This window comes from Eleutherodactylus coqui, chromosome 10 (assembly GCF_035609145.1).
Source record: "Eleutherodactylus coqui strain aEleCoq1 chromosome 10, aEleCoq1.hap1, whole genome shotgun sequence".
In the NCBI taxonomy this organism is placed as follows: domain Eukaryota; kingdom Metazoa; phylum Chordata; class Amphibia; order Anura; family Eleutherodactylidae; genus Eleutherodactylus; species Eleutherodactylus coqui.
The window spans coordinates 29,224,605-29,240,743 of record NC_089846.1 but is presented as its reverse complement, the minus strand read 5'-3'; the positions used below and the strand labels follow the sequence as shown (position 1 = coordinate 29,240,743).

Genomic DNA, 16,139 nt, shown 5'->3' with positions numbered 1-16,139 from the left:
TACTTAGATTAATAGAACATTTCATCATTTGCATCACCAAGGAGAGTGCTGTGGATTTTTCTTGGATCTCCGAGAATGGGGCTCTTGAATATGTAACAATGAAGGCATCAGTGGTTGTACAACCCCCGCCGGCGATAGACAAGTCCCACCGCTCAGTGACTTTATGGTTTGAGATCTTCTAGTATGACGGATTTATTTTCTTTGTAAGACTAGCTGGAGCTCAGTATAACACAAAAGTACTTACAAATCATAAAACATAAGACATTTATTGTAGAGGGACACTTCCCGAATTGTGGCCAACAATGCCATTCTGTGTAGTCCCCAATCAGGAACGCTTGTCTGGTGGCTGCTCACATGTAGCTTCCACATCAGAGAGAAGAGAAATGACATACAGCTCAGGCGCTCGGACAGGCAAGTAGTAAACGCACACTGTGCAGCCATTTTGAACCTCTGCTGTAGACCTTTATTGGGACAGTCTACAATATTCAGTGAAAGTTGTAATCTGATGTTTGAAGAATTGCTTCGGGTTCTACTCATGTAGTGAAGTTACATAGCAGTCATTGAACAGTTCTCCAGCGGTATCCATGCCGCCAAAAATGAGGCAGATTGGCACAGACTTGTGGTCCTCAGCAGAAGCGTCTGCCCTTATTTTCCAAGGAACAAGACACATGGAATGATCTAATCGTGATGGCGGACTCGGGGATTCAAACTTCATCTGTGCCCATAAATGTTCCTCTATTGGAAAAAAAACAACCTGTAAATATTCAAGCATTAACCTCCATTTATACATTTTCAAAGACGACCGTAAAAAGGGGACTGATATGAAATAGCCAGACTATCAGGTATTGCATTGTACTGTATAAGTGATCAAACGATCGCAAGTTCAAATCACTTGTGGGGACTAAAAGAAAGAAAAATAAGTAAGGCTAACTGCACATTGGCGCACACAATATTAACATGCGGTTTATCCGCAAATGCGCAGCGTTTTTCAGGCAAAAACATCTTGCTTATGTGAAAATTTGATCCTCTTTCGTGACTTTCACATGCAATATGCAAACAGAAGTCTTTCTCATTGATTTCAATGGGAAAGCTTGCATCACACTCACATCAATGGGCGAGGAGTTCCAAGGATTGCAAAAAATTAGCTATGATCTTTTTCCTAGCAGCATCGCTGTGAGGGAAAACATCGCTCATGTATATGACTCCATTCAAAAGAAAATCGCACGAGATTTGTGCGTTTGCGAGAGGCGCAAATCTGGCATGAATATGAACCCCATTCTTTTGAATGGGACCATATACATGAGTGATTTTTTTCCTATCTCGCGGTGCAGGAAAACAATCGCAGCATGTCCTATCTTTGGGCATTCATTCTCAGAATGCTTTGTCCATTGTTTTCAGTGGGGCTGGGAAAAACAATCGCATGGCCTGAAAGCAATGAGAAATACTTGCCGATCCTCCGGAGGAACGCTACTTTCCTGAAGTGATACAAGGTTTGACACAAAGGCTTCACATCCACAGCAAAATCACATTTTCCTGAGTGTGATAAAGGGTCAATATAGAGGACACTATTACTAATAGTATCCCCTATATCAGCCCCAGCGGAAATAGTGCCCCCACAAAGCCCGTGTACTAACCTCCTCCTCCTCCTTGTAGCGCTGCTGCAGACGTCAGTGAATGCGTCCAGATGCCTCCTCCCCTCTGCTCTCGCGAAACAAAGGAGGAGAGGTTAGAGGAGGAGGATCCCGGGTGCATATTGACGTCACAGTATGCGCCTGGGATCAGCACTGCTGAGTAAATACAGGCAGGAGAGCTGCGGCACCCCAGCCAGTATTCACTAATGTAGTGAGCAGCAGCCGACGCGTGTGCCAGCAGAGAGGGCTCTGTGTGCCGCCTCTGGTACGCGTGCCATAGGTTCGCCACCACTGGCCTAGATAATAGCTGATCAGTTGGATTGAAAGATGACACACCCTTACCAGTCAACTATTGTTTACCTATCCTGAAGATATAATCCATCAATAGTTTACAACTGAACAACCTGTCTTTACCTTTTTTCTTCAAGGAATAAAAGAAACAAAACTTTAAAGTTACTCCAATTGGAGCTTTCATTGGCATTGGCTTGCATACCTGTATCAAATCTGTACATTGTGCTTATTGATCCAGTTTCAGTCATCCCACCAAAGATATAAATGAAGTTCTTCCAGCAAACTGAAGAATGAGCGGCACAAGGTGGAGGCGGCTCTCCCTTTGTCCTCAGCTGCTCCCACGTCATAGTATCTAAAGAATAGATGCATTTTATACATGGAACTAGAAGAATACAGTTAATTTTACTACTAAATCTGACATAAACCCATTTAACATTACTGCCTATCCAATGGCTATTCTATAATATCATTAATCATATGCAGTTATTTTACCTGTGTCAATGCAGAACATGTCACTAAAAAATGAGCTGCCTGCCATCCCACCATGAATGAATAGCTTGGATCCTACAGCTGTGATAGTATGTCCATGACGTGGCTTAGGGGGATCACCGGATGTCACAGGCTGCATCCATGTCAAGCTGACTACGAAGAGAACAAAATGTGCAATAAAACATGTATCTTAAGATGAAGTTCATATTTAGATCTCCTTATGTGAAAAGAAACCAATATAACTTACTTGTATCAAACACATGGAGTTTGTTATCTGCGGCAGGTTCCGCACCTTTCTCTCCTCCTCCGAAAACATAAAACTTGTCTCCAATGGCGGAGGAGGATGTATGAAATGTCCTTGGGGAAGGGCAAGGTCCTTCTACATTTGGGTTCTTCCAAGATAAGCCTTCTGAGAAACAGAGAGGATAATACTCATGTTCACTGAAACACAGGTCATGCATATATTGGTACCATATATTGGTTGCACTTCGGTGTCGTAAAACTCTGCTCCATTAGGGCAAACACAAGTCACTCCATCTTAGCTGCATCCTCTACTGTGTTTTGGTTACTAATGTATTGCTTTGCACTTCATATCTGCTTGCACATATAGTCTGATGTGTAGAAGCAGAGGCTCATGAGATTGTTAGGCCATAGGAAGATGACTAATTGCAGTAAAGAAAAGATGATTATAAAGTACAAAGCAAGTGACAGAAGGAATAAAAAAGGCTTTGAATAGGATAATATAAGTCTTTATTGAGCAACCAATGTACACTCAGTCAAAAAGAATCCCTTAGAAGCAGTTATTGAACTTTATATGTGTGATTGTAACATTGATACAAGTAAGTGATTAGAATATCCGAGCAAAAGGATCATGTATTGTGGAAAACTGACCCCTTGAGAAGGTAGTCTATAGGACCCTGTTGTACCGCCTCTAGCTTGGATACAAGATGTGATACGGGTGAGCATTGAGGCTCTAGTGCCCTGTTGGGCTGCCTCTAGGTTGGATACAAGATGTGATACGGGCGGGCATAGAGGCATATAGGTTCTGTATGGTATCCGGCGGCATATCGGTCCCCATTTACTGTAACTGAACCTCTAGATCATGCAAACTTGTAGGCTGTCAAAGTTGGGGTCTCAAATGGTCGCATACATGTTCTATTGGAAATAAATGTGGCAATAGATGGGGCAGGCCACAAAAGTGTGACAATGTTGTGGAGGCATTCCTGTGTCACCATTGTGTGTGCGGCCGAGTATGAACTTGTTGGAAGATGCTTCTTGGAAGCTGCCATGAGAGGACAGATATGTCAGCAAGACGTCCTGAACATATAGCCTAGGTGCTATTGTCCCTCGTACCACTACTAGGGGTGACCGACTCGTATGCGATGGCCCCTCAGACCATCACACCAGCAGGGGGCAGTGTGCTGATCCACAGCAAAGGCAGGATTAAGGCGATCACCCTGAGGTCTCCAGACACGAACAGGGCCATCGTCAGTGCCCAAACAAATCCGGGGTTCAATGTTGAAGACAACTCAGTTCCACTCTGTAGCAGTCTAGTTTAATTGTTCATGACACCACTGCAAACAGAGGTGACGGTGGGTGTCAAAATCAGTAGACATAATTGGCACCGTGAGACCAAACATCCTTCAGCCAAGTGCCTGAAAATGGTTCCAACAGACACAGGGGTGTAACGATGGTGCCACCTGTCCGTGGATAGTAGACAAATAAATAGTTGGAGCTGCTCGTGCTTGTCGGATGATCAGACGCATCCACTGGTCCCAGCCTGGTTAGAATGGACCAGGTGGTGGGTAGTTCATCGATATGAGCATTCAGCTTTACACATTCTAGTAATGTGCCCCCTCTCAAACTCTGTTAACTGGATGAAATATCTTTGATGGCGTCATAGGGACCCCCTGTTCTTGGGTTCGGTGGGGGTTTCAGAGGTGAAACCCCACCAATCAAACTTTTATCACCTCTCCTGTGGATAAGTGATAAAAGTAAAATACTGGTACAACCCCTACAAAGAGGTACAAACCTTCAAGTGCAAAAGCAATATTCCAAGATACCTTGGAATGAAATGCGAGTATGATATGTTTTACATTGTATTTAATACTAATAGGTGACATAGCGAACATACATGAATATATAGTATACATACAAGAACATACATATAAGATACCTGGGCTTATTACTTGAACACTGTTTCTGTTCTCTGCCTGTTCAGCTCCACCAAACACCCAAATTCTAGTAGGATCACTGGAAGATGTAAAGCACGCGTGTTCATAGCGCGGTAACAGATCCTTCCAATCAGGGTTAATCCATTCATAAGTGTCTAAACGTAAAGAGGTAGGCAAGTACTGACCAATGTACAGCGAGCATATGTAAGATATAATATTATATTGCAAGAATGTGATAAAATGTACAAGTCAGGAAAACACCAAGACGTTTCTCTAAAAGTCCCGATAGTATACATATAAAGTATAAAACAAAAAATAAAGAAAAAGTAGATCACCTACATGTTATAAATGAAAGGAGCAGCTGTGATGTACTCATTACAACATTCCCCGTCTCGTGGTCCAGCCCGGTCAAAGAGACATTGTATGCATCCAAATATATTTTAATGGATTTTATGTAAAACAAAACTTTCGGAAAACTCCTTTAAAAATAAATACATAACTGTATATATATATATATATATCTTTTTTTTAAAAGGGGTTTTCTGCGATCTTTGTTTTACATGAAATTCAGCTCCCCTTACCATAAAATAACAAAAAGGCTTATACTCCCCGCTCCCGTTGTGTCCCGCGCTGCCGCTTGGTTCTGCTCCTGGTGTTTACAGGCTGCAGTCCCACCCAGTTAACGGAACGTCACAGAAGCTGCAGCCAATAACAGAGCTCAGCACTCAATCACTGAGCTCTGTCATTGGCTGCAGTGGCCTGTGGCATCCAGTAAGCAGGCTGAGGAAGCCTGTAAACGTGACGTCAAAGGGGAGATCCAGAGGGAGTCGTGGGACACACAGGACAAAAAAGAGTATATGGCTGTTTATCGTTTTATTGCAGGGTAAGCTGAATTTTATGTAAAACAAAGAATTTGAATCATCCCTTTAATCTAAATAAAACTGCTGCTATTTAGTTTGGGTGTGGAAACTGACGTGAGCACACGATGGATCCACACAATATCCCTGAGATAAGGTGGAAACTAACTCAGTGCAGGAAGTGTTGAGATGGGGATATGGATCTGAAGAACTGCAATGATCAGACCTGTAACTTAAAGGTCTGTCCATAATACAAGTACTGTAACTTACCAATTACACGTAATTTTGACTAGTCTCTCACCCCCGTTATACCCCAGGGTCACGTGACTCTAACTGTGTGGCGTTCAATGGCTGTGGCAAGATGCCCATCTTCTGATCGTGTGAGGTCCTCACCATCTATCCAGAAAGTGACAGCAATGTCTGCTCCTTTCTACAGTACATTTTAAACTATGTATAATGGAGAGTTACTAAAAACGTGTTTGTAAGAGCACATGTGGATACTTGTATTGTAACTGAGTGCACACAGCCTATATGAAGTGTTGAGTGTTTAAAGAAAAAATAATAGTATGTCGTTTCAATTAATGCTAATTGTGAATAGTAGCTATAAAAACCTTCAGTGACAGAAGGAGTTATGTCCTGGAAGAAGTTGGGTTAAGCAAAACTTGAGTCGGGCGGAGGTGATTGCCATACAAAGACTTGCCCTTTTCATTGCATGCTGATTTCATGTCTATGTTTGTGAGTAGTATAAATTATTATTTTTTCCCTTCAAGATGTTTAAACGGAACCGGTCACCAGGTTCATGTTGCCCGAACTACAGACAGCATGAATCCCGGACAGGTATGTGTATCATGCCAACGTATGTTTTATTCTGAAATGCTTTGACACTTCACAATAAACATACTTTTAAGTTTGACTTGGAAGGTCGCTGGTGCCACACCAGGCTCTCCTTGCCTGCATCGCGTAGAGTGACAGCTCTCTACCTATACAGAAACAGGGAGAGAGCTGTCACTCTAGATGCTGCCAGTGCTGTACCACCTCTGACTCGGAGCGCCCCTCCGAGTCAAATTTCAAAGTATGCTCCACAATAAGACATAGGAAGGTGCACACCTGTCCTGTGGTTGGGACAGCATGAAACCGGTTACACATTCCCTTTAAGACATTAGCGCACAATATTTTGCTTGCATTACATTGTTGCAGTAAGCACTAGTTGAGGAGTTGTTGGTGCAGCCTTTAAAAGATGATCTTGAACTCGAGGCTTGGCGGATCTACTGGGAACAAAGGAGGTTGTGGCTTCTAAACTAACACTCTATTCTGGAAGGGTAATCTCCAATTTATGAATAACGATTAATTGAGAACCTGGACAGTTCAGGAGCCCCCAAGTAAAACAAACCCAGTGTGAGGGACTATTATTTTATATAAATGGAATTATATTTCCCTAAGTGACCAATAATCATTTGCTTTACCTAGATTTATAATGTGTGCATCAGAGTAGCAGCAGCCTGGATCTGCCCCTCCAACAATGACCACTTTTCCCTTTCCTTGGGCATCTGGGTCAGGAACATAAAGACATGTGTGACCAACCTGAGGACTTGGGGCTTCTCCGCTGGGTGCGAAAGCGTACCTGTGAAGATATATCGAAAACAGAACAGAAAGTGTTTAATGCATCAAACAAATGTATTGAAAAGAACGATGATACATTTGTACAGTATCATGTACGGACTACACTTAGCCATCAACACTGTGATGTCTTATTACATGTTGGCCTAGTTGTATACTAATACCAACATAAAACCATGTTGCATTACATACTAGGTGTAATGGTATTCCCATTACTTATAGTGTTAAAAGTTAGCGGGGTGCGAGGTGGACAACCAGGGCAGGATACAAATGATTTTTTTATCATGAAACCCTAAGATTGGGTTCACACGGGGGCAGATCAGCAGCGGAATGTGGGGAAAGGAAAGGCTGTCCCCAAACCCACACCATTTGGTGCAGATTTTGCATTTGGTTTTTGTATTTCTGTGTGGAATTCACCCCCTCATTGAGAAGGTGAATTCCACAGCGGAAACAGCAATAAAATTGACATGCTGCAGTTGAATTCCGCACCGCATGTCGATTTCCGCAGCTTGTGGATAAGATTTTCAAACTCTCATTCACTTTGCTGCTACTATTAAAGCTGCGGAATTTCTGTGTGAAGGGTCCGTACATAAAGTCTTTGGCAAATCTGCCCCGTCTAGACTGCCCCTTAATTTGTGAGCAGGGAAGAAGGGATTTTGGATCTTATGCAGCCCACTCTGAGAGCAGCATTTATACTCAGTGGGGTCTGCCGGTGAGGTGCGTGCATGGTCTGAGGGTCTGACAATCTGACTGTTTTCAGACCGCCGTCCGATCATTTATGCCAAGTCTGTGGAATCATTGTACATGGTGCCGTGTGCCAGCGTGGGGGACGGCATGAATTGTATTATGGGTGGATGGTGACATATCTCAATATCTCTGCTAGGAGTGGTGAGAAGAAGCAGGTCCGGTGTCAGCGGGACAGAAAAAGCATAAAATACAATTATATCTATGAAAAAACCTGGAAAAGCTTCTAATCGCCTTCTATAAGAACATGTTCACATCGGGCGGATTAGCTGTGGAATGGCCGTAACAGAACCGTAGCTGAAAGTCTGCATCAAAACCCGCACCGATGTCAATTTCCGCAGGGATTTTGTGTAGATTTTCTGACACATCTTGCGTGCCAACGTGTGACCATTTTAATCTCTGAAAGAGCCATTTACACGGGACAATTATTGGTCAAAATTCGTTCAAACGAATGAAACTGAGTGATAATCGTCTCGTGTAAACGCAAAAAAATTGTTTCCTATTCTTTCACTTCTCATATGTGTACTGTATATTAGATTGTGAGCTATTAGGGTCAGGGAGTGTACTGTATATTAGGTTAAAAAACTTATGAAAAAAAAACTGCAGTAGAACGTATGATGACATCACAATTCACATGATTTCACAGGGTACATGACATCATAGAGAGTACATGACATCATAATTGGTGCAGAATGTGAAAGTTCTAAACCAGAACCATCTGGTGTCACTTCAGCAGGACAGCCTGACAAGGACGGACCCAGGTATGTAGCTCCTCACTCAGTGCTGAGGCCTTGTTCACACATCGTGTAGCCGGGGGCGAGTGGTGAAGTTCAGAACTGCACCATTGTATCCCCAAAAAATTTCAGCACAGACACCTGTATGACGTGTTACTTGCTTTGATTATCAGGACAAAACTGATAGATATTTTAGAAATGATCTTCGACCTGATTTTATGGGGAATGTGCGCATCTGGGCACCATGTATTTTACCTCTCCAAAAAGAACAAAATACGCCATGTGTGAAAACGGACTCACAGGGGTTTACTATGAAGCTAAAATAGACAGAGGCAAGGGGCCGACGGAGGTCGCCTAAAGCAGGGGCCAGGGGGCCGGAGGAGGTCGCCTAAAGCCAGAGGGGCCGAGGGATGTCGCCTAAAGCCAGAGGGGCCGAGGGAGGTCGACTAAAGCCAGAGGGGCCGAGGGAGGTCGCCTAAAGGCAGAGGGGCCGAGGGAGGTCGCCTAAAGGCGGAGGGGCCGAGGGAGGTCGCCTAAAGGCGGAGGGGCCGAGGGAGGTCGCCTAAAGGCGGAGGGGCCGAGGGAGGTCGCCTAAAGGCGGAGGGGCCGAGGGAGGTCGCCTAAAGGCGGAGGGGCCGAGGGAGGTCGCCTAAAGGCGGAGGGGCCGAGGGAGGTCGACTAAAGGCGGAGGGGCCGAGGGAGGTCGACTAAAGGCGGAGGGGCCGAGGGAGGTCGACTAAAGGCGGAGGGGCCGAGGGAGATAGCTTAAAGGCGGAGCTGCCGAGGGAGGTCGCCTAAAGGCGGAGGGGCCGAGGGAGGTCGCCTAAAGGTGGAGGGGCCGAGGGAGGTCGCCTAAAGGCGGAGAGGCCGAGGGAGGTCGCGTAAAAGCGGAGGGGCCAAGGGAGATCGAGTGGAGCCGGGGCCCGGAGCCAGGACGTGTGAAGCCGGGGCCGGAGCCAGGATGCATGAAGCCAGGGCCGGAGCTAGGACGCGTGAAGCCGGGGCCGGAGCCAGAACGCGTGAAGCCGCGGCCGGAGCCAGGACGCGTGTACCCGAGGCCGGAGCCAGGACGCCCAAAGCTGGAGCCAGGACACCCAAAGCCGGGGCCGGAGCCAGGACGCCCAAAGCCGGAGCCAGGACGCCCAAAGCCGGAGCCAGGATGCCCAAAGCTGGAGCCAGGATGCCCAAAGTCGGAGCCAGGATGCCCAAAGCCGGAGCCAGGATGCCCAAAGACGGAGTCAAGACGCGTGAACCCGGAGCCGGAGCCAGGACGCGTGAAGCAGAGGCCGGAGCCAGGACGCGTGAAGCCGGGGCCGGAGCCAGAACGCGTGAAGCCGCGGCCGGAGCCAGGACGCGTGTACCCGAGGCCGGAGCCAGGACGCCCAAAGCTGGAGCCAGGACACCCAAAGCCGGGGCCGGAGCCAGGACGCCCAAAGCCGGAGCCAGGACGCCCAAAGCCGGAGCCAGGATGCCCAAAGCTGGAGCCAGGATGCCCAAAGCTGGAGCCAGGATGCCCAAAGTCGGAGCCAGGATGCCCAAAGCCGGAGCCAGGACGCCCAAAGACGGAGTCAAGACGCGTGAACCCGGAGCCGGAGCCAGGACGCGTGAAGCAGAGGCCGGAGCCAGGACGCGTGAAGCCGGGGCCGGAGCCAGGACGCCCAAAGCCGGAGCCAGGACGCCCGAAGCAGGAGCCAGGACGCCCAAAGCCGGAGCCAGGACGCCCAAAGCCGGAGCCAGGACGCCCAAAGCCGAAGCCAGGACGCCCAAAGCCGGAGCCAGGACGCCCAAAGCCGGAGCCAGGACGCCCGAAGCCGAAGCCAGGACGCCCGAAGCCGAAGCCAGGACGCGTGAAGCCGGGACCGGAGCCAGGACGCGTGAAGCCGGGGCCGGAGCCAGGACGCCCAAAGCCGGAGCCAGGAATTGAAGCCGGAGCCGGGACGCGCGAAGCCGGAGCCGGAGCCAGGACGCCCAAAGCCAGAACAAGGATGCCTGAAGCCGGAGCCAGGACGCCCAAAGCCGGAGCTAGGACGCCCAAAGCCGGAGCTAGGACGCCCAAAGCCGGAGCCAGAACGCCCAAAGCCGGAGCCAGAACGCCCAAAGCCGGAGCCAGGACGCCCAAAGCCGGAGCCAGGACGCCCAAAGCCGGAGCCAGGACGCCCAAAGCCGGAGCCAGGTCTTGAAGTCGGAGCTAGGACGCCCAAAGCCGGAGCCAGGATGCCCAAAGCCGGAGCCAGGACGCGTGAAGTCGGGGCCAAAGCCAGGACGCCCGAAGCCGGGGCCGGAGCCAGGACACATAAAGCCGGAGCCAGGACGCGTGAAGCCGGGGCTGGAGCCAGGACGCGTGAAGTCGGGGCCGGAGCCAGGACGTGTTAAGCCGGAGCCAGGACGCGTGAAGCTGGGGGCCGGACCCAGGACGCCCGAAGCCGGGGCCGGAGCCAGGACGCCCAAAGCCGGAGCCAGGTCTTGAAGCCGGAGCAAGGACGCCCAAAGCTGGAGCCAGGATGCCTGAAGCCGGGGCCGGAGCCAGGACGCCCAAAGCCGGAGCCAGGACGCCCAAAGCCGGAGCCAGGATGCCCAAAGCCGAAGCGAGGACGCACGGAGCCGGAGCAAGGACGCACAAAGCCGGAGCCAGGTCTTGAAGCCGGAGCCAGGACGCCCGAAGCCGGAGCCAAGACGCCTAAAGCCGGAGCCAGGACGCCCAAAGCCGGAGCCAGAACGCCCAAAGCCGGAGCCAGAACGCCCAAAGCCGGAGCCAGGACGCCCAAAGCCGGAGCCAGGACGCCCAAAGCTGGAGCCAGGACACGTGAAGTCGGGCCGGAGCCAGGACGCGTGAAGCTGGGGCCGGAGCCAGGATGCCCAAAGCCGGGGCCGGAGCCAGGACGCCCAAAGGCGAAGACAGGTCTTCAAGCCGGAGCCAGGACGCCCGAAGCCGGAGCCAGGACGCCCAAAGCCGGAGCCAGGACGCCCAAAGCCGGAGCCAGGACGCCCAAAGCCGGAGACAGGACGCCCAAAGCCGGAGCCAGGTCTTGAAGCCGGAGCAAGGACGCCTAAAGCCGGAGCCAGGACGCCGAAAGCCGGAGCTAGGACGCCAAAAGCCGGAGCCAGAACGCCCAAAGCCGGAGCCAGGACGCCCGAAGTCGGAGCCAGGACGCGTGAAGCCGGGGTCGGAGCCATGACGCCCAAAGCCGGAGCCATGACGCCCAAAGCCGGAGCCATGACGCCCAAAGCCGGAGCCATGAGGCCCAAAGCCGGAGCCAGAACGCCCAAAGCCGGAGCCAGGACGACCAAAGCCGGAGCCAGGACGCGTGAAGCCGGGGCCAGAGCCAAGACGCGTGAAGCTGGGGCCAGAGCCAGGACGCGTGAAGTCGGGGCCGGAGCCAGGACGTGTGAAGCCGGGGCCGGAGCCAGGACGTGTGAAGCCGGGGCCAGAGCCAGGACGCGTGAAGTCGGGGCCGGAGCCAGGACGTGTGAAGCCGGGGCCGGAGCCAGGACGTGTGAAGCCGGGGCCGGAGCCAGGACGCCCAAAGCTGGAGCCAGGACGCGTAAAGTCGGGGCCAGAGCCAGGACGCCCGAAGCCGGGGCCGGAGCCAGGACGCGTGAAGCCGGGGGCGGAGCCAGGACATGTGAAGCCGGGGGCGGAGCCAGGACGTGTGAAGCCGGGGGCGGAGCCAGGACGCCCAAAGCTGGAGCCAGGACGCGTGAAGTCGGGGCCAGAGCCAGGACGCGTGAAGCCGGAGCCAGGACGCGTGAAGCCGGGGGCGGAGCCAGGACGTGTGAAGCCGGGGCCGGAGCCAGGACGCCCGAAGCCAGAGCCAGGACGCCCGAAGCCAGAGCCAGGACGCCCAAAGACGGAGCCAGGACGCCCGAAGCCCGAGCCAGGACGCCCAAAGCCCGAGCCAGGACGCCCAAAGCCCGAGCCAGGACGCCCAAAGCCGGAGCCAGGACGCCCAAAGCCGGAGCCAGGAAGCCCAAAGCCGGAGCCAGGACGCCCAAAGCCGGAGCCAGGACGCCCAAAGCCGGAGCCAGGTCTTGAAGTCGGAGCCAGGACGCCTAAAGCCGGAGCCAGGACGCCCAAAGCCGGAGCCAGGACGCCCAAAGCCGGAGCCAGGACGCGTGAAGCAGGGGCCGGAGCCAGGACGTCCAAAGCCGGAGCCAGAACGCCCAAAGCCGGAGCCAGGATGCCCAAAGCCGGAGCCAGGACGCCCAAAGCTGGAGCCAGGTCTTGAAGCCGGAGCTAGGAAGCCCAAAGCCGGAGCCAGGAAGCCCAAAGCCGGAGCCAGGACGCGTGAAGCCGGGGCCAGAGCCAAGACGCGTGAAGCTGGGGCCAGAGCCAGGACGCGTGAAGTCGGGGCCGGAGCCAGGACGTGTGAAGCCGGGGCCGGAGCCAGGACGTGTGAAGCCGGGGCCAGAGCCAGGACGCGTGAAGTCGGGGCCGGAGCCAGGACGTGTGAAGCCGGGGCCGGAGCCAGGACGTGTGAAGCCGGGGCCGGAGCCAGGACGCCCAAAGCTGGAGCCAGGACGCGTAAAGTCGGGGCCAGAGCCAGGACGCCCGAAGCCGGGGCCGGCGCCAGGACGCGTGAAGCCGGGGGCGGAGCCAGGACGTGTGAAGCCGGGGGCGGAGCCAGGACGTGTGAAGCCGGGGGCGGAGCCAGGACGCCCAAAGCTGGAGCCAGGACGCGTGAAGTCGGGGCCAGAGCCAGGACGCGTGAAGCCGGAGCCAGGACGCGTGAAGCCGGGGGCGGAGCCAGGACGTGTGAAGCCGGGGCCGGAGCCAGGACGCCCGAAGCCAGAGCCAGGACGCCCGAAGCCAGAGCCAGGACGCCCAAAGACGGAGCCAGGACGCCCGAAGCCCGAGCCAGGACGCCCAAAGCCCGAGCCAGGACGCCCAAAGCCCGAGCCAGGACGCCCAAAGCCCGAGCCAGGACGCCCAAAGCCGGAGCCAGGACGCCCAAAGCCGGAGCCAGGACGCCCAAAGCCGGAGCCAGGTCTTGAAGCCGGAGCTAGGAAGCCCAAAGCCAGGACGCGTGAAGCCGGGGGCGGAGCCAGGACGTGTGAAGCCGGGGGCGGAGCCAGGACGTGTGAAGCCGGGGCCGGAGCCAGGACGCCCAAAGCTGGAGCCAGGACGCGTAAAGTCGGAGCCAGAGCCAGGACGCCCGAAGCCGGGGCCGGAGCCAGGACGCCCGAAGCCGGAGGCAGGACGCCCGAAGCCAGAGCCAGGACGCCCGAAGCCAGAGCCAGGACGCCCAAAGACGGAGCCAGGACGCCCGAAGCCCGAGCCAGGACGCCCAAAGCCGGAGCCAGGACGCCCAAAGCCCGAACCAGGACGCCCAAAGCCCGAGCCAGGACGCCCAAAGCCGGAGCCAGGACGCGTGAAGCCGGGGCCGGAGCCAGGAAGCCCAAAGCCGGAGCCAGGACACCCAAGGCCGGAACAAGGATGCCCGAAGCCGGAGCCAGGACGCCCAAAGCCGGAGCTAGGACGCCCAAAGCCGGAGCTAGGACGCCCAAAGCCAAAGCCAGGACGCGTGTAGCCGGGGCCGGAGCCAGGACGCGTGAAGCCGGGGCCGGAGCCAGGACGCCCAAAGCCTGAGCCAGGCCTTGAAGCCGGAGCCAGAACGCCCAAAGCTGGAGCCAGGACGCCCGAAGCCGGAGCCAGGACGCCCAAAGCCGAAGACAGGAAGCCCAAAGCCGGAGCCAGGACGCCCAAAGCCGGAGCCAGGCCGACCAAACCTGGAGCCAGGACGCCCAAAGCCGGAGCCAGGACGCCCAAAGCCGGAGCCAGGTCTTGAAGCCGGAGCCAGGATGCCTAAAGCCGGAGCTAGGACGCCCAAAGCCGGAGCCAGGACGCCCAAAGCCGGAGCCAGGACGCGTGAAGCCGGGACAGGAGCCAGGACGCCCGAAGTCGGGGCCAGAGCCAGGACACCCAAAGCCGGAGCCAGGATGCCCAAAGCCGGAGCCAGGACGCTCAAAGCCGGAGCAAGGATGCCCGGAGCCGGAGCCAGGACGCCCAAAACCGGAGCTAGGACGCCCAGAGCCGAAGACAGGAAGCCCAAAGCCGGAGCCAGGACGCCCAAAGCCGGAGCCAGGCCGACCAAACCCGGAGTCAGGACGCCCAAAGCCGGAGCCAGGACGCCCAAAGCCGGAGCCAGGTCTTGAAGCCGGAGCCAGGATGCCTAAAGCCGGAGCTAGGACGCCCAAAGCCGGAGCCAGGACGCCCAAAGCCGGAGCCAGGACGCGTGAAGCCGGGACAGGAGCCAGGACGCCCGAAGTCGGGGCCAGAGCCAGGACACCCAAAGCCAGAGCAAGGATGCCCAAAGCCGGAGCCAGGACGCTCAAAGCCGGAGCAAGGATGCCCGGAGCCGGGGCCAGGACGCCCAAAACCGGAGCTAGGACGCCCAGAGCCGGAGCTAGGACGCCCAAAGCCGGAGCCAGGACACGTGAAGTCGGGGCCTGAGCCAGGACGCGTGAAGCCGGCGCCGGAGCCAGGACGCCCGAAGCCGGAGCCAGGACGCCCAAAGACGGAGTCAAGACGCGTGAACCCGGAGCCGGAGCCAGGACGCGTGAAGCAGAGGCCGGAGCCAGGACGCGTGAAGCCGGGGCCGGAGCCAGGACGCCCAAAGCCGGAGCCAGGACGCCCGAAGCAGGAGCCAGGACGCCCAAAGCCGGAGCCAGGACGCCCAAAGCCGGAGCCAGGACGCCCAAAGCCGAAGCCAGGACGCCCAAAGCCGGAGCCAGGACGCCCAAAGCCGGAGCCAGGACGCCCGAAGCCGAAGCCAGGACGCCCGAAGCCGAAGCCAGGACGCGTGAAGCCGGGACCGGAGCCAGGACGCGTGAAGCCGGGGCCGGAGCCAGGACGCCCAAAGCCGGAGCCAGGAATTGAAGCCGGAGCCGGGACGCGCGAAGCCGGAGCCGGAGCCAGGACGCCCAAAGCCAGAACAAGGATGCCTGAAGCCGGAGCCAGGACGCCCAAAGCCGGAGCTAGGACGCCCAAAGCCGGAGCTAGGACGCCCAAAGCCGGAGCCAGAACGCCCAAAGCCGGAGCCAGAACGCCCAAAGCCGGAGCCAGGACGCCCAAAGCCGGAGCCAGGACGCCCAAAGCCGGAGCCAGGACGCCCAAAGCCGGAGCCAGGACGCCCAAAGCCGGAGCCAGGACGCCCAAAGCCGGAGCCAGGTCTTGAAGTCGGAGCTAGGACGCCCAAAGCCGGAGCCAGGATGCCCAAAGCCGGAGCCAGGACGCGTGAAGTCGGGGCCAAAGCCAGGACGCCCGAAGCCGGGGCCGGAGCCAGGACACATAAAGCCGGAGCCAGGACGCGTGAAGCCGGGGCTGGAGCCAGGACGCGTGAAGTCGGGGCCGGAGCCAGGACGTGTTAAGCCGGAGCCAGGACGCGTGAAGCTGGGGGCCGGACCCAGGACGCCCGAAGCCGGGGCCGGAGCCAGGACGCCCAAAGCCGGAGCCAGGTCTTGAAGCCGGAGCAAGGACGCCCAAAGCTGGAGCCAGGATGCCCGAAGCCGGGGCCGGAGCCAGGACGCCCAAAGCCGGAGCCAGGACGCCCAAAGCCGGAGCCAGGATGCCCAAAGCCGAAGCGAGGACGCACGGAGCCGGAG

The 16,139-nt window shown here is 55.0% G+C and overlaps 1 protein-coding gene across 1 annotated transcript in view; it reads right to left on the bottom strand.

Annotated features, from left to right (window-relative positions):
• Positions 1-250: 250 nt before the first annotated feature.
• Positions 251-16,139, bottom strand: part of LOC136580300 (rab9 effector protein with kelch motifs-like) — a 60,397-nt gene continuing 44,508 nt past the window's right edge. Inside the window, exons 3-8 of the mRNA XM_066580751.1 lie at positions 6,906-7,063; positions 4,588-4,740; positions 2,659-2,820; positions 2,415-2,564; positions 2,125-2,274; positions 251-735 (exon numbers count right to left, since the gene is read on the bottom strand). Coding sequence (XP_066436848.1) covers positions 530-735; positions 2,125-2,274; positions 2,415-2,564; positions 2,659-2,820; positions 4,588-4,740; positions 6,906-7,063 — 979 coding nt within the window. The 3' untranslated portion in view covers positions 251-529. The remainder of the gene's footprint in view (positions 736-2,124; positions 2,275-2,414; positions 2,565-2,658; positions 2,821-4,587; positions 4,741-6,905; positions 7,064-16,139) is intronic.